At 40.7% G+C, this 23588-nt stretch overlaps 1 protein-coding gene across 2 annotated transcripts in view; it reads right to left on the minus strand.

Annotated features, from left to right (window-relative positions):
- Window positions 1-23588, minus strand: part of stk32a (serine/threonine kinase 32A) — a 289304-nt gene that overhangs the window by 163168 nt on the left and 102548 nt on the right. For both annotated transcript variants that reach the window (XM_043703955.2, XM_043703956.2), the window contains exon 4: window positions 18874-19047. In XM_043703955.2, coding sequence (XP_043559890.2) covers window positions 18874-19047 — 174 coding nt within the window. The remainder of the gene's footprint in view (window positions 1-18873; window positions 19048-23588) is intronic.

Below are 23588 nucleotides of genomic sequence, written 5' to 3' on the forward strand. Positions count from 1 at the left end.
TCTATTATTTCTGGATATGTACCTTCTACATGAAGACAGATAAAAGTTACTTGCTTAATGTCTCTGATATTTCCTATTCATCATTATAATTTAGTTTGCCTCCTCCTCTAATGGGGATCCATTTGATGTTAGGTGGTTCACCTTTTCTCAGGGAATTGACAGCTTCAGGAATCCATTGACAGCAGTGTGGTATGTGCTGACAAAACAGGAGTGGCTTGGTTTCAACTAGGACTGAGATTGCATCGTATTGCTAGGTCATCCTTGGTCCATGTGATCTCCTGGCCTGGTTGCAAGCACCGGACGGAGTTGGTGAGGCTTTTCTGAAATGACAGTGCTGCTTTTAATTGTGCTTCTTGGGAAGGAACGTGGGTACCAGAGAAGCAGTGTTTAATGTTCACGATCTGGTCATGTGTGAATGACAATTAATGAATCGGTTTGTTAATTTCTGTCAATTTTATACATTTGCATATTAGCCAGATTCCCTGAAAGAATTATGCTGTCAATAATCAGAGCAGTGCAATGGAGGAATTGAGGGTTAGCATGATGAAAGTATTGAGCATCACTGCATCAATATACCGCATCCACAAACTTGTTCAATCTTCGAAATAAATCCCCTTCTGGATAAGATAAGGTGGTTTTGTGCTGTTTTGTTGAATATAAGATGTTTGCAGGTAAAGGGACAGCTGGAAAATGGGAAACCTTCAGAAATGAGATAACGGGAATCCAGAAAAAGTATATTCCTGTCAGGGTGAAAGGAAAGGCTGGTAGGTATAGGGGATGTTGGATGACTAAAGAAATTGAGGATTTGGTTATGATAGAGAAGGAAGCATATGTAAGGTATACACAGGATAGATCAAGTGAATCCTTAGAAGAGTATAAAGGTAGGAGGAGTATACTTCAGAGGGAAATCAGGAGGGCAAAAAGGGGACATGAGATAGCTTTGGCAAATAGAATTAAGGAGAATACAAAGGGTTTTTCCAAATACATTAAGGACAAAAGGGTAACTAGGGAGAGAATAGGGCCGCTCAAAGATCAGCAAGGCGGCCTTTGTGTGGAGCCACAGAAAATGGGGGAGATACTAAACGAATATTTTGCATCAGTGTTTACTGTGGAAAAGGACACGCAAGATATAGAATTTCGGGAAATAGATGGTGACATCTTGAAAAATGTCCAGATTACAGAGGAGAAAGTGCTGGATGTCTTGAAACACAAAGGTGGATAAATCCCCAGGACCTAATCAGGTGTACCTGAGAACTCTGTGGGAAGCTAGAGAAGTGATTGCTGGGCCTCTTGCTGAGATATTTGATTCATCAATAGTCACAGATGAGGTGCCGGAAGCCTGGAGGTTGGAAAACGTGGTGCCACTGTTTCAGAAAGGTGGGAAGGAGAAGGGAACTATAGACTGGTGAGCCTGACCTCGGTGGTGGGCATGTTGTTGGAGGGAATCCTGAGGGACAGGATGTACATGTATTTGGAAAGGCAAGGACTGATTAGGGATAGTCAACATGGCTTTGTGCATGGGTAATCATGTCTCACAAACTTGATTTAGTTTTTTGAAGAAGTAACAAAGAAGATTGATGAGGGCAGAGCAGTAGATATGATCTATATGGACTTCAGTAAGGCATTCGACAAGGTTCCCCACGGGAGACTGATTAGCAAGGTTAGATCTCATGGAATACAGGGAGAACTAGCAATTTGGATACAGAACTGGCTCAAAGGTAGAAGACAGAGGGTAGTGGTGGAGGATTGTTTTTCAGACTGGAGGCCTGGGACCAGTGGATTGCCACAAGGATTGGTGCTGGGTCCTCTACTTTTTGTCATTTACATAAATGATTTAGATGCGAGCATAAGAGGTACAGTTAGTAAGTTTGCAGATGACACCAAAATTGAAGGTGTAGTGGACAGCGAAAAGGGTTACCTCAGATTACAACATGATCTTGACCAGATGAGCCAATGGGCTGAGAAGTGACAGATGGAGTTTAATTCAGATAAATGCGAGGTGCTGCATTTTGGGAAAGCAAATCTTAGCAGGACTTATCCACTTAATGGTAAGGTCCTAGGGAGTGTTGCTGAACAAAGAGACCTTGGAGTACAGGTTCATAGCTCCGTGAAAGTGGAGTTGCAGGTAGATAGGATAGTGAAGAAGGTGTTTGGTATGCTTTCCTTTATTGGTCAGAGTATTGAGTACAGGAGTTGGGAGGTCATGTTGCGGCTGTACAGGACATTGGTTAGGCCACTGTTGGAATATTGCGTACAATTCTGGTCTCCTTCCTATCAGAAAGATGTTGTGAAACTTGAAAGGCTTCAGAAAAGATTTACAAGGATGTAGCCAGAGTTGGAGGATTTGAGCTATAGGGAGAGGCTGAACAGGCTGGGGCTGTTTTCCCGAGAGCATTGGAGGCTGAGGGGTGTCCTTATGGAGGTTTAAAAAATTTTGAGGTGCATGGATAGGGTAAGTAGGCAAAGCCTTTTCCCTGGGGTCGGGGTGTCCAGAACTAGAGGACATAGGTTTAGGGTGAGTGGCGAAAGATATAAAAGAGACCTTCGGGGCAACCTTTTCACGCAGAGGGTGTTACATGTATGGAATGAGCTGCCAGAGGATGTGGTGGAGGCTGGTACAATTGCAACATTTAAGAGGCATTTGGATGGGTATATGAATAAGAAGGGTTTGGCGGGACATGGGCCAGGTGCTGGCAGGTGGGACTAGATTGGGTTGGGATATCTGCTCGGCATGGACGGGTTAGACCGAAGGATCTGTGTACATGCTGTACATCTCTATGACTCTATGTGATGACATTGAAGTAGAACAATATTTTCAGATTCAGCAACTAAAGTCCAGCAAGAACTCCTGACGGAAACACACACTGACTTTTGCAATCATTCTTGCCTGCTTAATTGGTATCTAACAATAAGAAATGCTGGAAAAACAATGGAGGACATGACCTCTAAAAGAGGAATAGTCTGGCTTGAGCTCTAAGCGGAAGCTTATTGTCAGGACCATAAAAAAAAGAAAGTGACACAGCTCAGTGTCATGAATTGGTGGCACTCAGAGGCAGAAGAGCTTGTATTCAAAACCTAGGTTAAATTAAAACCTTGCCGCTGTAAAGAATATTTGAGGTGAATAGGACAGATTATTTAAGGGGAATCCAGATCAGCACAGGAGGAATAGATGGATCTGCTGGTAAAGTTAAATGAAGAGGGTGAGGGGACGATATTTGAGAACACTGACTGGGTGGCCACTTCTACAAAGTGGAACAATACCAGAAAAGGACATTTAACCCAAATGATCCAAAACCACATTTATGTTCTGCACAATCCTTCTACGGCCTTCTTTTAATTGAACTACATCAACATACTCTTCCTTTCTATTCCTTTTTCCCTCAGATGCTAACCTCAAATGTACTTCTGCCATTTGGCTCAAGAGCTCCTGTAGTGCCAAACACCACATTCTAACAACTCTCTGGGTAAGGATGCTTCTCTTGAATTCACTGTTAAATTTGATATCTTATATTCTATAATTATGACCCTTGTCTTGTCTCAGCATGCAGTGTCTACCAAATTTTATTTCATTGCATTAAAACCTTTTTTGACCACACCTTTTCCTGGAGAAGATGTCTGGAGAAAATCCCACATAAATTCTGTGCGCTGTTATAGCACTGAGAAGTGATAAATTGTTGATGAGCTATTAAGCAAAGTGTTCAGCTCGATTGTAAGATTATATGGTCGTGTTTTAATGTCTCCAGTGTCCTGACCACTTTGTTCAGCCAACACTAGCATAAAAAATCTATAAAAATTATGTAGTAATTGATGTGCAACAGAACCTCCAGCAGCAAATGGAAATAGTGAGGGTAAGCAACGGGCTTGGGCGCTGAAGAGCTGCATGGACTCCCTCTGGATGAAATGGTGTGTTTGGGGAAGGAGCACTCATGGCAACGAGCAGCAGACAGACAAAAGGATTGTCAAGAACAATGCAACCCACAGGCTTAATTCCATGTACATACTTTGTTTTCCATGTTTAACCTTTGTTTCCCATCATCTTTGTAATGGCATAATGTCAGTGGAATAAAGAATCCCTTCTTCATGAACTTTGAGCCCTCCAATCAGTCAAATCTCATGCTAAACATCAGGCATAGTCAGCAGGATTACACCACACGACACCGAGTAAGAGTGGACAAGGGTAAAAGGGGCCTGGCCGAGATGGAGCTGATGTTGAAATAGTTGAGACTGAATGTCATTGAGGGAGGTTGAAGTTTCTCTAATATTTTTGGAGGGTCAGGCATTGAGGAAATCAGACTTTAAGCCAAACCCAGGCAGAGGCTCCTTATGTACGTTCCCTTAACATTATGGAGGAAGAAAATAGTACACCCTGATTAGATATTCTATTTGCTGATGAGTAAGAAACTGGATGGATTCAGGGAAGACAGAAACACCCAGTAATCTGATGATTGAAGACTGGATTAAGAATACACAGCTGGATATGGCACCCGGAAGCTTCCACGTAAGTGAGCAGACAATGCTTGTGATGCAACATCTGTGCAAAAAAGCCAATTAGGAAATGCAGGGAAGAGTAGGGATATACTGCCGAGGTTAGAAAAGGCTCTGGTCAGACCACGTTTGGAATATTGTGAGGAATATGTAAGAAAGGATGTGCTGACTTTGGAGTTGGTCCAGAAGAGGTTCATAAGTAGGATCCCAGGGATGAAGTGCTTGTTATATATGAGGAGCGGTTGAGGATTTTGCATGTACTCAGAGCTGATAAGGATTTGCTTGAAACTGACAGAATATTTGATAGAGTGGACATGGAGAAGATGTTTCCAGTAATGGAGAGACTAGGACCGGAGGGCACAACCTCTGAGTGAAGGGACTACTCTAAAGCACTCAGATGAGGAGGAATTTCTTCAGCCAGAGGGTGGTGAATCTTTGAAACTCACTGTCACAAAAAGCTATGGAGGCCAAGTCAGTGAATGTCTTTCAGGCAGAGTCGGATAGACTTTTGATTAATAAGGGGACCAGGGTTACAGGGAAGAGGCAGGAGAATGAGTTTGATAAACAAATTAGCCATGATCGGAGCAGACTTAATGGGCCTAATGGCCAAACTTTGCTCCTACAGCTTAGAGCCTTGTGGGAAGAGATATATATTCAAAGAAGTCCATCACAAATCTCTTGACGTATTGTCAAAGGTTTTGGAGGATGTCAGTAGCCTGATACAGGTCGTTTCGCTACAATGCGACAGTTGTGTTCCTCTGCAACCTCATGCTATAGAAAATTGCGCTATGGAAAACCACTACAGAAAATCGTGCTGTAGAAGATCGCTAATAGAAAATTGCTCTACCCATTCAGTAGAAAGGTCACGCTATCCAAACAATGTCCAAAATTCATCGATCACGTCATGACCAATTTGTGCTGACAAAACATGCATTATAGCAGAATGACCTGTACAATGACAGCAGAGGTTTATGAATATAAACAAGTCAGAGGTGATGATGTGGTTTTGTACCTCTGGAGATTGTGAAGTTGTTTAACCGCATAGCTTTACTGGATCCCATTTTCTTAATTGACCTCAGTTATTTTGCTTTGTTGTGCAGGATCACATCACCTGGATCATGGGGAAAGTTTGCACTCCCAAGACCAGGAAAGAGGGTACCATTGGGGAAATTAGTGTTGGTGCACATGAGATTGTGGGCCTCAGGCTGAAAAAAACAGCTGGAACAGATTGTTGCACAGAGCAAGTCCTTGAGGCCATATCTTGACTGTAAACCTCACAGTCAATCCCAGCCAAGGGATACTCCAAAGAGGAGCTCAAACTGTGACAGAGCTGGGCACTTCAAACAAGACTACCTTAATAACCATGGTCACTACTGTCATCAGGCACAGAGATCCCCATCCAGTACAAGGGCCTTCCCTTCTCACCAAACATAAAATTCCCACTGAGAAACAGACAGGAGGTGAGGCTCCTTAAGGAAGAGTCTCAGTCTTATGTAGAGTGCAAGGGACATGCTTGATCATGAAATTTGGCAATGTAGAAGTACAGGTCATTCTGCTATAATGTATGACTCATCAGCACAAATTGGCCTTAACACGATTGTGGATGTTGTTTGGATAGTGTGAACTTTCTACTGAATGGGTACAGCAATTTTCTATTAGTGATCTTCTGTGTAGCATGATTTTCTATAGCACGAGTTTGCAGAGGAACAAAACTGTTGTGTTACAGCAGAACGACCTGTATTATATGGGTGTAACTAACACAGGAGTGCATGTGTCAACCATCACAACAGGTTTTCTGTAAGCACCTTGCTGAGGGATGTGAGCTGATTGATGCCACTTTGCTCATCTGGATCTCTGCTTCTTAGGAGTCAGACATACCTTACTGTGGTTACATCAAGGATTTCTTCAATCACACTTTTTATAGCCTGGTTGTTTCAAGTGCTAATTGATACCTCATTGGTAGTAAGGAAGTTGACACTACCCAAGATCTTGGGGTCAAACGTGTAAATGAGATATCTGGGTATCCTTCTGCATTGACTACTCTAAGCAGCATTTTATGAGCTCGACCGATGGGGCTCAAGAGTCTTTGAACTTGTTCCGCACACTGTAACTGCATCAGTCTGTACAAGACTCGAGAGCTGTTTGAGCACCAGGAATAAGGCTGTTCTTTTACCCATCTGTACCATAGCATTTCCTGAAGGCTCCTGCCAGCTGTCTCCAACTGGTTAACCTCAGGCCTTGTTGGAGTGTCACATGTCACATGTAACAGAACTCCCATTTGGTGAAAGTCTGGGAGCCGCCCTTATGCCTGTGGGAGAAAAGGGGAGAGTACACATGCAGATCGCCAACGTCAGTGATGAAGATGCTTATTTCCAACTAACAACCCCCAATTGTGTCCTCAAGCCTGTCACGGTTACGGGCAGTGGACTGACTGGAGGAGACATCTCAAATTTTATTTCAAAGGTGGACATTGGTGAATTGGAGGAGATTGAGAGGGTGTAGCTTGTTTTCTCTCTCACTAAGTACAGGACAACTTACAGTAAAGATGATGATGGCATTGAGATTTGTGATCTAGTAGGCTACAGGATTTCGTACACCAAGTTCCATCCCATCATTGGGTGGAAGTCTGAGATTACCTGCAGAAATATTTACTGTGAAGTATCACCTCAGAATCACCAACTCTGTATACCTCCCGCCAATAAATATAGAATACTGAGGTTCTGTGTCGATTAGGGGGTATTCAACACAAAGACCCATAAAGATGCTGACCTGCTACCCAGGATTGAGGAGACATTGCAAGTTCTCAAAAGGTCAAAATGTGTGGTGCTGGAAAAGCACAGCCAGTAAGACAGCATCTGAGGAGCAGGAGAATGCTGATAAAGAACTTATGCTTGAAACGTTGACTCGCCTGTTCCTTGGATATTGCCTGACCGGTTGTGCTTTTCCAGCAGCACACTTTTTGACTCTGACCTCCAGCATCTGCAGTCCTCTCTTTTCCAAGTTCTCAAAGGTGCCATGTAATTCTGGAGTCTCAAATCAGCTAATAGTTATTACCAGCTATCCATCACTGACTGTATGAACGTTGTTTGGAATCAGAAATGCCCGTCACCTTCATGTGCATAATGGATCAAGCATTTGATGAATTAAATTTCCAGTCCCTCCGTGTGTCTGGAAGACATGCTCACCTTCAGCTTGACAGTCAAGACGACTCCAGCAAGACTAGACATTGTCTTAGCTGCTTGTCACAGTTTAACTTGAAAGTCAAACCAGAGAAGTGCCAACCTTTCCAGACAAAAAGTATGGTACCTTGGGCACTTCATTACCAAGGAAACGCATCGGGCCTGACAATAAGAAAAGGTGAGTGGTACAAGAGTGGCCCCAGTCTAAGATAAGGGCAGAACTGTGTGGATTCTTTGGTCCACAGGGTTACAATGGGAGATTTGGGTAAGACTATAGACTGTTAGCTGCCCCGACACCACAATTTGCTGAGGAAATCGGAGAATCCTGCAAGAGTGGTCGGGAAAGGATGAATGAGGCTTAACACTTCAGCACTCCTTTTGTATCCTCAATCAAATGCTTGCCTCATGACCTGTATCATGATCTTTGGGCTATCCATGTTCAAATCTCATGTTATAGATGGTTGAACATTCCATTAATATTTGAGGAAAGCAAATGCTTAAGAATCACCTAGAGGACTCAATAAAGGTGAAAAAAAAGATCACTGGGGTCTGACTGAGCTCATTGATGTGTATTTGAACCATCCACTACTACAAGTGTGAATACCATCAGTATTTATTTTATTTTGTTGCTTATTGGATGATATTGTCATCCCTGATTAATGTAACCTTTAACAAACTGGCAACTTTCACAATCAACATCACACCCAGAATAAATCTACATAATTGCGTTTAATTTCCAAAGGACACATTTGATTCATGACTCCAGCAACAGCAAATTGTAATGCAGTTATCAGAAAACAGTTTGGCCAAACTTTGTCAAAGAGCAGGTTTTAAACATACAAGTTAGTAGAGTTGAAAAGGGGAGAGGGAATGGAAAGGTTTAGGAAGAGAATTCCAGAGCTTAGTGTCCGTTAGTTGGAAGCACAGAGCCATTGCTGTACCAGGCAATGTAAGCACATATGCAGCAGATGAAATGCACCGAATATGGGCTCAGTAATGGACAGCAGAACTAAGGTTCCTAAACATCAAAAATTAAAAAAAAGAATTTCACTACCCCTTTGTGCTGGGTGAGGCAGAACAGCCAGATGCCTTTCAAGCAACAGGCAGTTAGGAAACCATCCTAGCTTGGCTGGCACCCATTTGAATGGGTGTGAAGTTTTCAAGTTAGGTGTAATTATTACTTTCAAAGATTTCCATGCTGTTGCTAATGTTTAACAGTTAATCAATTTAAAAGCAAGCTCCATTGCTTGATTAAATTGAGATGCAATCAACAGCTGACATTTTGGAAAACAACACGCGTGATTCTGAAATTGCATACAGAAGAAACTAAATGATAATTGGCCAAATTGTGCGTGCTTCACACTAAGCTGCTATCACCAGATGATTACATTTCAATATAGTTTGATTAAAATGAGATGAGGCGCACAATTAAATCAAACTTTTCCTTCCTGATTTAAGTTACTCTTAGATTGCTTGAATACCATGCTAACACTGAAAGTTAGCAATATATCCCATTCAGAAGGCATGAGATGAGCGTAAGATGGAGAGCTTCTGATTAACTTGAAATAATAACTCTGTCCGGCTGTCTCTCTACAGATTTTCTGAGGGTTTGCAGCACTTCTGTATTTAGACCAAAGTAAAACTAAACTCAATTCATTAGCTGTGGTCGAGGAGAAACAACCTGTTAGTTTTAGTTGAGCCGCCAAATTTACTTTGGTATTGGCTGGTGAATATACACCATAAATCAGAAGTACCTGATTTGCGATATAACAGCATTAATTGCTTCAAACTTAATGGGACTAAATTAGCATCAGGCTTCTCCCAACATTTCAGACTGAACTACAAGAATAATATCAACACAAACCATGAGCTGCAAAGATATTATAAGCATTGCTGTTTACATTACAGCTGATGTTTTATAAATGAGGAGGCACCGCTGACACCAAAGAGTCAATAACCACTTCAAGGCTTTCCATGGTAATTAATGGTCAATGTTTTAAATCAGTCTTTTTTTTTTAAAACCACTGGGACATGCAATGTAAATTATGCCTTCTAAATAAATGCATATGCATTGTTGGCTTATATTCCCAAAACAGCCCTGCCATTAAGGGAAGGATTCTATTGCAGTCAAGTGTTGGTTTAGTGACAACATTCTCACCACTATATCACAAGGTTATAGATACAAGTTTGCCTCCAGAGACTTCAGCACAAAAATCTAGGCCAAACACCCTCAACATAGAATTGAAGACGTGCTACTCGAATAGAAGTATCTTCTTTAAATGAGGTGCTAAACTAAGAAATCAAATACTCCCACCAAGAGAAGGGAGTATTCAAAGAAGAGGAAGGAAGTTCTCTGAATGTCGTGTCTATTGTGTTTAATTCCTTGGAGATATGCAAATGTGATAGATACCAAGTGAGTGGCACAGTGGCCAGCATTGCTGCCTCACAGTGCCAGGGACCTGGGTTCAATTCCAGTCTTGGGTGACAATGCAAACTCACACAGACATTCTCCTTGCATTGGCTTGCTCTGGGTTCTCTGGTTTCTTCCCACAGTCCAAAGATTTGCAAGTTAGGTGGACTGGCCATGCTACATAGTGATTGGGAAACAAATGCAGAATATTTTAAAATATGTTCCCCAGATGAAACAGTCGGAATTACAGTGGCAACTTTGGTAGAGATCTGTAGGTTGATTGGTCATCGGTTGCAGGGATAGGGTAGGGAGGTGAGTCTGGGTGGGACACTCTTCGGAGAGTTGGTGTGGACTTGTTGGGCTGAGTGGCCTGTTTCCACACTGCATAGATCCTTGAAGTTGTATGTTGCAGGAATTTTCTTTACAAATGCTTTTGAAATGCTTCTGCAATCACAAGAAGTCTGCTCTCATACCTAAATAAAACAAAGGACTGCAGATGCTGGTGATTGGAAATGAAAACAGAAATTGCTGGTGAAACTCAGCAGATCTGGCAGCATCTGTGAGAAGAGAGTTAACATTTCGAATGCTCATATGAAAACTGATATATATTGAAAACAAGGTTGGAGGCGGGAGAGGTAGTTATATTTCCTTGTCTCCTTAATTTTTCTTTCTTAATTACCACACTCAGACTTAACTAATCACACGTAGTAAGTTGTCAACAGTTAACAAACACACACAAACACCAAATAATTGAACAACCACTGTCAACAACAATGGATTACTTGTCATTATCACATTTTCTTCCATAAAGCAGTGACTAAACTTCAGAAAATACTTCAATGGCTTTGGGATACTGAACTTGTAAAACACATAAATTTAAAACTTGCTCCTTTCTCAGGGCTACTGAAACCACTTCTGCTGCATAAAGGTGTCATCATGTTAAACAGCCACAATATCACAGATGATTCTTGTAAATGGTGGACAACATGACAGATGACTACATAGACTACATACAGCACAGGAAAAAGCATTTGGTTCAACCAGTCCATGCCAGCATTTATGCTGCACTTGAATCTCTTTCTCAACCTACCCTTCTCCCTGAAATCAATCTGTGCTGTCATACAAGAAGTTCAAAATCACACAACACCAGGTTATAGTCCAACAGGTTTATTTGGAAGCACTAGCTTTCGGGCTCCTTCATCAGGTAGCTTTACACAAGAAGGAGCAGCGCTCTGAAAGCTAGTGCTTCTAAATAAACCTGTTGGACTATAACCTAGTGTTGTGTGATTTTTAACTTTGTCCACCCCAGTGCAACACCGGCCTTGTATGTCATATAAGAATATAGATCTCCCAGCTAGAGGAAATCCTTTCTGCGTCTACCCTGTTTAGCCTTTTGAGAATTTTGTAAATTTCATAGAGATCTGCCTCTGTTCCTTTTAAATTCTTGTGGATATACACCCAGTCTCATCAATCTCTCCTCATGGAACAGTCCTGTCATTCCAGGACTCAATTTCTGTCATTCAGTTTCGTGAATCTTCGTTGCACTCTTTCCATGACAAGTATCTCCTTCCTTCAGTAAGGTTACCAAAACTGCACACAATATTCAAACATTCACCAAGATTCGTTATAATTGAAACAAGACTTTTTAACTCCCATAATTAAATTTTTTAGCAATAAAGGTCAACATACTATCTGCCTACATGTTTGCTCCACGTTAGCTTTCAGTGACTTACAATTTTGAATACTCATGTCTCTTTCAAAATCAACACTTCACAACCTCTTACAGAAATATTCTGTACCTCCATTCATCGTATCAGTCGATAACCTCACACTTATGCACATTATATTTCATAGCTGTGTCTTGTCCACCTAGTGAATTCCCTTGAAGTCTACTTGCATTCTCCTCACAACACATATTTCCACAAATTTTGGCAGAAATGGCAACAGTCAATTTGCCTTCCTCATCATCTGATGCACCAGCATGACAACATATGTGACTCATGTACCAGGACACCCAAATCCCTCTGTACCACATCATTCTACCACAGTCTCTCTATTCAATTAATATGGTTTTAAAAATTGTTTTGGCCCAAGTGGACAAGTTCAAATTTTTCCTCATTACACTCCACATGGTCAAGATGGCAGCGGAGTCGAATGCTCCAAGCTGAGCTCCTCTGCTTCTTCAGTTTATTTCCCGTTTTCTTCTTTATCCCCCCTTCTTCACCTCTTGGTGTTCCCCCGAGGTGCAGAGTGCTGGAGGCATGGAGTGGACTGTGCTAGAGGCCTGAGCACAGCAGAGATGGTCAGCAGGCTGGATGCTGGCCGTCTCCACTGGGGGGTCGGTGTGGGTGGTCAGAGGCTTGTGAGCCCAGGCAGACCACATATAGAATCCTCCTGCACTGATCAACTGAAAGACTGCAATGCTTATCTTTTGAACTTCAATCTCATTTTTCTAACTTATACTATGAGCAACTCTAAGTAATGCAACTTTTTTAACTTCCTTTTTCCCTTTATTTCTGTGTTTTGTATCTCAGATCTGTGCACAGGTACTTTGTATCTAAAATAGAGCCATATGGGGGCGACACTGCAAATGTTTCACTGTACTCTTATACTGAGTACACATGGCAATAAAGGATATTCTAATTCTAATCTGTGAATCTTTTTCCTGCTAAACCTTAACCTGCTAAATCTCTTTGTAGATTATTTGTAGATGTCTTTGTGTCATTAGAACCAATAGTTTCCATACATTCAGTCCCTTCATCCAAGACATTGATATGCATTGAAAATAGAATTAGAATCGCCTTTACTGTCACATATACTCAAATTAGTACAGTGAGAAGTGTATAAGTTGCCGCTTATGGTGCCATTTTAGGAACAACGTCCCCAGGTACAGCTTTTTCAGTTACAGTTCTTACAAAAATAGAGAAGTAACAAGTCCAGCATTGCAAATTTTAGGAATATCTTATAAAATGGAGAAAAGAAATTTCAGTACAACGTTCTTCCAATCCAGTCCATAACCCATGTTGGCACCTAGCTTTCTGTCTGCATCAGGCCTTGATTCTAGATCGCGCTGGGCTTCAAGGTTACTCTCAAATCACCTTGAGATCAGAATTCCATTCTGTCTAAGAGACTGCCACGCTGAGCCGAGAGACCGCCACTCTGGGCCAGGAAGCCTTCACGCCAGGCCGAGAGGATGCCTCATTGGGTATGTTCGGAGGCTGGGAGTTCCAAGGCTGGAAGACCAGAGGCCAGGAGTTCTGAGGCCATGAGATCAGAGGTGGGCAGCCCAGGGGCCACGGGGCATTGAGACTGTGGAGCCTGAGGGTAGGAGTTCCAAGGCTGGGAAGTCACAGGCCTTGAGATCGGAAGCTGGGAGGCCAAGGAGGCAGAGGAGGAGGAAAAAAGAGCCAATAGAAGAAAAAGACAGAAAAAAGAAAAGAAAGGAACCAAAGGAGCAGACAAGCTCCAGCTGAAGTGCTGTGGCATTCTATCAATAACAACTTGCCAATCTGAAAATGACCCACTAATTCCTATTTTGAGCTTCTTGTTCGTAACCAATGCTCAATGCATTCTAATACATTATCTTCTACAACATTTGCACTTACTTTGTAGGGTAATCTTTGATGCGACACTTTTTCAAATATTATTGTGAATGCATTTCGTCTACAGATCTCCTTTCACCCACTGCATGCTCAAGAAATAAAATAAATATTCAGAAAACAATGCTGACTCTGCCTAATGATATTATGATTTTCTCTATGTCCTGTTATAACCACCTTAATGATGGATTCTGGCATTTTCATCAAACTCATGAATTTAGCAACTTGTGCGTTTAAGTTTCAAAGATACCAGATACCAGATTATGGGGCGTTCCAATGGGATCCCCCTTGAGCCCCAGGTCCTGGTAATGTCTTTGCTGGCTACCATAAGGATCTCATCTTCAAAGGAAAGATCACTAACTTGCTAACTCTTGCAAATTTCCAATATGTTAATGACATGAAATTTGAATCCCCAACTGCACATACTTCCTTTACACAGTTAATAAACTGTAACCTGTATTTAAATTTACCAATGAAATGAAGCAAGCAAATGAGTTCCCTTTCTTTAATCGGTTAGTTGAGATGTCTGACAATGGGTTCTGCACTATCAAGCAATTATTCATTTTCATTAGTCATAATTAGCTGTTTTACAAATTGTTCAATCTTGACCTATGTACCTTTATAATACTATGCATTTTTTTTCAATTTGATATTATTCTTAACTTCCTTAGCTATGGGACGTGCATCCTTCTCACAGACTCTTTATTTCTCAATTGAATATATCTTTGCTGAAACTTACCACTATCTTAATTGTTTCATAGAATCCTTATAGTATGAAAGCAGACCAGTTGGGCCCATCGAGTCCACACTGACCCTCTGAACAGCATCCCAACCAGTCCCGTCGTGCATTTCGTAATCCACCTAGCCAACCATCGCTGAACACTATGGGCAATTTCCCATGGCAAATTCACCTGACCTGCACATCTTTTGGTATGTGGGAGGAAAGCGGAGCACCTTGAGGAAACTCTCACAGACACAGGGAGAATGTGCAAACTCCACACAGACAGTCGCCCAAGGCTGGAATCGAATCCGGGACCCTGGTACTGTGAGGCAGCAGTGCTAACCACTGAGCCACCGTGTCGACCTTGGTGCCAAGGCGAGTTGACCATTTCTCAGCCTGATCCTCCATGGCAGGGTGGAGATGGCGGGGTGGGGGAGCATGGCTACATCTGGGGTGTCCTGAGTGGAATTTGCCAAGCTGCCTGTGTGGCTCTCTCCTCCAGTTGGCACTGCCCCAATTCCATATTACCATTTTTATTTTAAGGTTGGATTGATAGGAAGAGAAAGTGAGGACTGCAGATGCTGGCGATCAGAGTTGAGAATGTGGTGCTGGAAAAGCACAGCAGGTCAGGCAGCATCCGAGGAGCAGGAGAATCGATGTTTCGGGCATAAGTCCTTCATCAGGAATGACGTTTCCTTTTCCCTCACCTTCATCTATCTATCGCTTTCTCAAATACTTTCCCTCTCAACTTCACCCTACTCCCAGTTATCTCTCAGACCCCAGCCCACAAGCCTCATTCCTGATGAAGGAATTTTGCCTGAAACATCGATTCTCCTGCTCCTCGGATGCTGCCTGACTGGCTGTGCTTTTCCAACACCACATTCTTGACTCTAGATTGATAGGAGGCCTGAGCTTTATACATATGTGTCGGTTTTAGAATCCGGATTTCAAATTAATTGCATATCAAAGTTACTTATGTTTGTGAAGCTTTTTATAATAAACAAGGTCTGAGAGTTCTTTTTAGGACAGTGACTTAATGCTCCGTTCATCAGAGAGCAGGTGACTACAAGACTGGTATATTAATGGAAGATACTGTGGGGTTCACAACAGTGTGTGTAAACATTGAAGGCATCCGCTCATTTTTGGCTTATAATAGTCTTGGATTGATTTTAGTTGGATTGATTTTAGTTTAGCAAAGCTGTGGCAAAATATTCTGAAAGCCAACCATTCAAGAAGAGGTCTCATGACGACCACAAGGTAGACTACTCCAGAAAACCCTGGGCCACAGTGTTTCAGGTTTGATGAACTACTGGTCAGTCTGATTGCATAACATCAATGTTTCTGAAGGAATGGTCTAGTTAGCTGTGAGAGGGCAATTGTGTCTAGCATGGATCGAATGTCAGCATGGCTGTGAAGGACTTGCACTGCAGAACCATGTTGATTGCATTATAAATTAATGGGAATAAATCTACAGTCATGTGATGGTAACAAATTTCTCATTCTCTGCCCTGCTCAACTCTGCCGAGCTGTCACTGTGACTCAATTTAACTACTCATTCTCTTTCTCTGCGACAACATTATTCTCTATTATTTTCACGTCAAGTTGCCTCAAAACAAACGCGGGAACACAAAATCCAAGAACATGAGGTACAGTGCCTAACTTTTAATTAAAGATTGTTTTGAAAAGAGACAATGGCAGCAGTAAAAGCAAGTATGATTCATCATAAGAAACAATCAACAAGTCTAAAAACAACCATTTGGAAAAGAGACAGAGAGGAATAGGAGACAGGGGAAAAGAGAGGGGAATGACAGAGAGGGAAGCAGGAAGAGGGAACTGGAGAAATAGAATTAGCAGTAAATCTGACAGAGGGAAAGAGAAATCAAGTTTATAAAATAGCAACTAAATTAAAATATAAAATCTGAGCACTGGAGGAGACAAGGATTCAGCAACATAGTTAAGAAATACAACTTGAGTCAGTGAGAACACAAAATGAGAGTGAACAGTGAAATTGAGAGGTAAAAGAGATGAGGGAGTGAGAGACAGATAGACAAGCATACATACAGATAAACAGACAAAGCAGGAAGCCCAGAAAGCAAAAGGAAGTAGAGAGAGGACAGACAAAGAGCAAAAATCATGAGAGAGAGCATGAGAATGAAAAGAAAGGGGCTGCTGAATGAGGTTTACCAATTAGCCAACAGTACAGCCTGTTAAGAGTGAATAAAGGATAAAGATTTTTCAAGTGTGAGAATCAGATACAACAGAAAAACAACTCAGGAACAACAGGGGTGTGAGAAAAAAAACTGGACAAAACACAAGCAAGCAAACATGAAAGAAAAACTTGAAACTAATCAATGCAAAGTAAGACAGGGATATTGTAAGGTATGCAGACAAAGGAAAGTAGACATTACATGCGTAAAATATTTAATAAACACAGATTAAACAGTGATTGAAAGATAGACTTATCCAGTGAGTACACAAGGAGCAGCAAACATTATCCACAACTAAATTCCAAGACAGTAAAGTAATATAGATGCAATATTAGCACGATGTTACAAAACTCTGCCCTCCCAGTAGCTTTCTAGCTTTTTAATCTCAGGGTAGTAGACGGGCAACACGCTAGCAGATGGAGTATAACTGAGAAGTGCAACGTTTTTCATTTTGATCATTAAGAAAGGAATTGCAAACATTTTTAAAACGTATGAAACTTGTAAATGTTGATATTCAAAGTGATACCTCATAATAAGGAATAAAATAAATTAGCATGAAATAAAGGAAAAACTTTGCATGCTGGAGAGCTGAAACAAAAACATATATTGATGGAGAAACTCAGCAGGTCTGGCAGCCTCTGTAGAGAGAGAGCAGAGTTAACATTTTGAGTCTGGTGATTCTTCACCAGAACTGTTAGCAGTCAGGAAAAAGTGGTATTTAAAGTTGGTTACTATACAGGCACAGCAAGCAATTAGGAATGTAAATGGCTTGTTGCTATTTTTCACAAGGAGATTGGATTACAATTCAAAAGAAATCTTACTGCAATTGCACGGGACTTTGGTGAGACCACATCTGGAATACTGCATCCTGCTTTGGTCTGCATATTTAGGGAATGATATATTTACATTGGACACAATACAGCAAAGATTCACCAAATTGGTGCATGGATTGAGAGGGCTGTCCCTTTATGACAGGCCAAGTAAATTCTGGTTTTCAATTCTCTGGAGTTTAGAAGAATGAGAAGAGATCCTATTAAAACATACAACATTATGAAGGGATTCAACAGGGCAAACAGTGACGGTTTGTGCTTGTTGAATATTAAACATAGGTGCATAGTCTTAGGTAAGGGGTTAATCACTTAGAATGAAGATCAGGAAAGATTTTTGCATTCCAAGCATTTTGAAAATTTAGAATTCTCTATCCCAGAAGGTTATGGATGTTCTTTCATTGAATATATTTAAGACTGGACAAACAGATACTTGGTCTCTCAAGGAATATGGAGAACAGGGGGAAAATGGAGTTGAAGCCAAGATCAGCCTTAATCATTGCAAGAGCAAGCTCGATGAACCATATGGTCCAATCCTACACCTACTTGTGGTTAAAGGAGAAAGTGAGGACTGCAGATGCTGGAGATCAGAGTTGAAAATGTGTTGCTGGAAAAGCGCAGCAGGTCAGGCAGCATCCAAGGAGCAGGAGAATCGAAGTTTCAGGAAATGAAGAAGGGCTCATGCCCAAAACGTCGATTCTCCTGCTCCTTGGATGCTGCCTGACCGGCTGCGCTTTTCCAGCAACACATTTTCAGTACTTGTGGTTAAACCCCATTCAATACTTGAGGACCAAACCGCTACCACCTTAAATAAGGACAGCAATGACATGGGAACACCACCAGCTCCAACCATCTTGCTCCCCCCTCCGCCACTGTCATTCTCTCATTAGCTTAATGAAGTTATTATTTAAGATGGCTACCACTTACTTTAAAATAGCAGGGTTATTTGCATTTGCATTGTTGCTTTCTGTAATTTCTAGACTCAACACATCCAGACAAAATAAAGCTAAAGTACTGTACAAACATTAATAAATAAGTTTTAAGAAAGAATCCAAGTGAGAGTGAATTGGCATTCCAGCCTTGTTACTTAGTGAGATAAAGGGACACTGTCATTCAATCCAGTATCACAAAAAATGCTTCATTGAGAACAGAATGCATGTAAAGTGACATTATTGGTGACAAGAAAATTTGAGAATCAGCCACTTTCCCTATGAACTTCAGATTTTCACTAACAACTAATTCAGTAGATCTATTGATAATTAAAGATAATTTTCCATTCTACCAATAATACCCCTAAAGGTCCCAAACAAGGTAGTGTATTTCAGCTACACCTTCCTGGAGTGTAACAGTAACCAGAGTTACCATACCTAAAGGGGATTTCACAGTACCAGGGATAATGGTTCAGTTATCATTAGAATTGTTCCAGTATGGTCTGAGTGACTGACCTGTGAATGATGTGTCTGCTCTGCAGATAATCCAATGCCAGAGCCAGCTCACAAATATAATGTTTCACTGTTTCCTCCTTAAAGTGAACATTCTGTTGTAAATGGTAACGAAGGTCTCCGCCCAGGAGGAGGTCCACTACCATGAACATATCTTCCTCATCTTGAAATGAATACCTGAAAGGCAGAGGTGAGCCAAGATTATTAATGAGCTTTACCAAACCTTTAATCCACATCTGACTAAATCTAAAAGACAAATTATGGCCACCCTTAAAAAGACCAAACGGTGACCAGTGCACACAATTTTGGTCTCCAAATCAGTAAAATGTTATAGAGGCAGGGGGAAAGATGCATAGGGATATTTGCAAGGATAACAGCAAAACTCAGAGGTTATGTGTATCAGGAAGGATTGAGGCTGGGCTGGGGGGGTGGGGGGAGCTCAGGTGATGAGAGAGTTTGGGAAAATGTTTCCTGTTTAAAAGGGAATATAAAACTAGGACTTACATTAATATAAGACTGTCACTACTAAATTCAATTGAGAATTCTAGAAACGATATCTCTACCTCAAGAGCAGTGGTAATGTAGAACTTTCTACTCAAAGTACTGGAAGCAACATCAAACAGGCCTTTAAGTGAATGTTAGATAAATAAATGAAGAAAGAAATAGAATGCTGTGTTATTGTTGGATGAAGAGTTCTCACAGGAGGTACAGATCAATTGAGTTAAATAGTCTGTCTCTATGCTGCAAATCTTTTATAATTTTATATTCAAAGTGAAAAATATCTTGAAACAGATCCAACTAGATGCTGCAGTGATTAAACTAATGAGCAATTTGGCCCAATTTTGTATTGGGTAAGATAATTATATCAAGATCAAACTGAACTTTGATCAACACATGTTCCCAGTTGACTTTATAGTGCTTAGCTCAGCTTCCAAAGTAATTAACTGGCTGCAAAATACTCAGGACATAATGAGGATGTTAGAAATTATTGCATAAATGCAAATTCTGCCATTACTTCTGTACAGTGTGACTTTGTACAGTCCCAAAATGCTTTTAAACAAAGAACTAAAGTGATACTAATTGACAACTGCTTGTTTTATGATCCCACCTGATAGTACTACTGGACAAGTCAGATTCCAGAATGAAATTTGGCTTGGTAGATCATATGCTCTTTTTAAAAGTTGGTTAACTTAAAGTGGTTAATCACAGACAGACTCTCTTTAAAATATTTTTTAAAAAGCTATCAATATGGAAGACAGTTGCAAGATCTAAAACACACAGTAAAACAAAGTTTCAACCCATTTAATGACACGCAATTACAGAGACTCAACTCTAAAGAAATTATATCCCATGTCTTGAATTTTTAAGGTTTTTTTTTAAACTGACTCTTGAAATTTTCTTGGCCTTGCACTGTGAAATTTTCTACAAAATTGAGAGCCTAAACCTTTCCAATTCTAGTAACCTGCAGATTTCTTACCAAACTCTCCTGGTTTAGAAGTTTCACAAACTAAATCCTTTGCTGAGGTAACTTTACTCCTAAACTGCCCTGAATCCTTCTTCTAGGAAAAAGAAACTAAACTTGCTTCTAAAGTCAACACAGGTGTCTTCTGAACTGGAAAACCTGCTTTTTGAAGTTTTTTTAAAAACCTACTCATCCTAGATTCATCCCAACTGAAAACAAAGCTTTAAGTGGTTATTATATTTGTCAAGAATACAACAGTATAACCGCCTTTCCTGATTGTTCCCTCAACTCTTGTCATGTAGTGATGGTGTCCCTACTTCTGAACCAGAGATCTGGGTCCAAATTTCCACCCAGCATTCTCTCTAATCTTTTTGCCGCTGCAATAGCACCCAAGGTCTGAGCTTGGCAGCAACTTATGGGACCAGAAGTCAATGCTGCAATTGGCTTGCCAGTACTGATTGTTGCACATGGAGTCTTGGAGTTGCTGTGCAGTTTAGAGACAATATTGGTCTCATCTGCTCCAGAGATGTATCATAATACATTTGAACAGGTTGATTAAAATATCCAATAAACAACTTGCCATTAACACCACAGGGGTGTGCAGTCAACTGCTCTCGGCCACATACTAGATTAGATCACTATTCTAGAAGGATCTCTGACCTTTTTCTGAAAAGAAAACTCTTCATATAAATAATCAACTATTTGAAATCCAAACTCCAATACTTTATTTATATATTTATTTATCTTTCATGACTCACAAATTAAGTAAGCACTTGGATAAAGTGCAGTATTTAATGGTTGTTCTGTTCAATTTATTACCAGAAAAGTCATCATATTATGCATTAACTTTAAATCACTGGTAATTCTTTGAAGGTATCTCATTGCAGATTTATTGTCTAGAGTTAGAATGAGTTTTTCCCCCTACCTTTTCTACCAATTAGCTCAGCTAATCAAACAATACAAATGACAGGGACTTGGAAACCAGAGGGAGGAGAGAAAATTTGTTAAGGACATTGAATGGCAGCTCAGTAAACCAATTACATTACATAAAGAGTAAAGAGTCAGAGATCATTCTTTGTCTATTTCCATCTGCACACAGAAAAGAGTGATAATCTAAAGCAATGGGAGACACAATGTGTTAAAAAAGCCATGAGACTCAGGTCTCATTCTGCGAAAATGTATGGTTCATCAGCACAAATTGTGGACGTAGATTGGATAATGCAAACTTTCTACTGAATGGGTTTAGCGATTTTCTATTAGCGATCTTCTACATCGCAGTTTTCAGTAGCATTATTTTCTACAATGTGATGTTGCTACGGGGCTACGGGGAGAATGCGAGTAAGTGGAGTTGAAATGCCCATCAGCCATGATTGAATAGCGGAGTGGACTCGATGGGCCAAATGGCCTTACTTCCGCTCCTATGTTTTATGGTCTTTGGTATGGAAAACCTATGGCCTGAGACAGAAGAGGTTGTTGTCAGTTAGTTGTGGGTCTGCTGGCTTGTAAATGTACCCTCCATATCTCCATCCACCCAAGTCCATTGGAATGCATGGTCTGGTATCTCATGTTATAAAATGGAATAAGAAACAAATATCTCATACTGGGAAAACATCTCTATCATTCACATATTCTATGCAAAATAAATCAAATTGCTGGTTGATAATTGTGTTTTGTCTCAGTAGAATGCTTTCATGTCAGATTTCTGTAAAGACAGGAGAATGCAAGAGGAAACATGTGCATGATTACAGGACAAAAAAGTTCACTTTACAATTCCCACGCTACGCAATTGTTTAATTAGCTTTTGGGTGGTAAAGATACCCTTCACTGTGAAGACTAAGTTTGTTTTATAGGAGTGGCTGTTGGTAGTGAATATATGGTACCTTTTAATGCAGAACCATAACATTTCGAACACTTTATTCACATACACACTATCAGGACAAAAAAATCAGTAAAATAAATATTTTATCCAATGTTAAGTACTGAATTTTACCTGATTGTCTACCTGGTTTATGATTCACAGTATTTTGGAAAGTATTTGCATTTGGAGCACTGAGCACATTTGCAGATTCCATAGCTAAGGAAGGATACAGGTCGTTCTGCTATAACGTGACAGTTGTGTTCCTGTGCAACATCGCGTTGTAGAAAATAATGCTACCGAAAACCGCGATGTAGAAGATCGCTAATAGAAAATCGCTAAACCCATTCAGTAGAAAGTTTGCATTATCCAATCTACGTCCACAATTTGTGCTGATGAACCATACACTTTTGCAGAATGACTTGTGGATGTAGGTTTGCTCGCTGAGCTGAAAGGTTCATTTCTAGACGTTTCATTACCTTAATAGATAACATCTTCAGTGGACCTCATGTGAAGCAATGCTGAAAATTCCTGCTTTCTATTTATATGTTTGGCTTTCTTTGAAAGCAGGAATTTTCAGCATTGCTTTGCATGAGGTCCACTGAAGATGTTACCTAGTCAGGTAACGAAACATCTGGAAATGAACCTTTCAGCTCAGCGAGCAAACCTACATCCAAAACCTCGACCTGAGCTACAAATCTTCTCAAAACTCGCTAAGAATGACTTGTTACCTTTACTTGGAGACAGCACAGCCAGGTTTCAGCAGACTAGTTTGTGGGATGAGAATGTTTTCTAAAAATGAGAGGCTCAGTAAATCAGGTCAATATTCTTAGATTAGATTACTTACAGTGTGGAAACAGGCCCTTCGGTCCAACAAGTCCACACCGACCCACCGAAGCGCAACCAACCCAGACCCATTCTCCTACATTTACCCCTTCACCTAACACTACGGATAATTTAGCATGGCCAATTCACCTAATCTGCACATTTTTGGACTGTGGGAGGAAACCGGAGCACCCGGAGGAAACCCACGAAGACACGGGGAGAATGTGCCTGTGAGAGATAATCTCATTGAGACATGCAAATTTCTGAAGGGGTTCAACAGGGTAGACACAAAGATTGCCCTAATAGCTGGGTAATCTACTACCTGAGACCACAGCTTTAGGATAAGATATTAAACACTGAGAACCAAAATATGGAGAAATGTTTCAAATCCGAAGATTAAGAGTCTTTGAAATTCTCTATGGAGGCTATCAAAGCTCTAATATTGAATATATTTAAGATTGCAATAGAATGATTTTAGACTCTCGTGAGTTGAAGGAGTGGGCAGGAAAGAAACTGAAGATCAGTCATGATTATATGGAATGCCATAGCAGGCTCATGAGGTCATTTTGTGTACCT

Source organism: Chiloscyllium plagiosum, unplaced genomic scaffold, assembly GCF_037043375.1.
Source record: "Chiloscyllium plagiosum isolate Xiang-an unplaced genomic scaffold, Cpla_swu_hap1 HiC_scaffold_16, whole genome shotgun sequence".
In the NCBI taxonomy this organism is placed as follows: Eukaryota; Metazoa; Chordata; class Chondrichthyes; order Orectolobiformes; family Hemiscylliidae; genus Chiloscyllium; species Chiloscyllium plagiosum.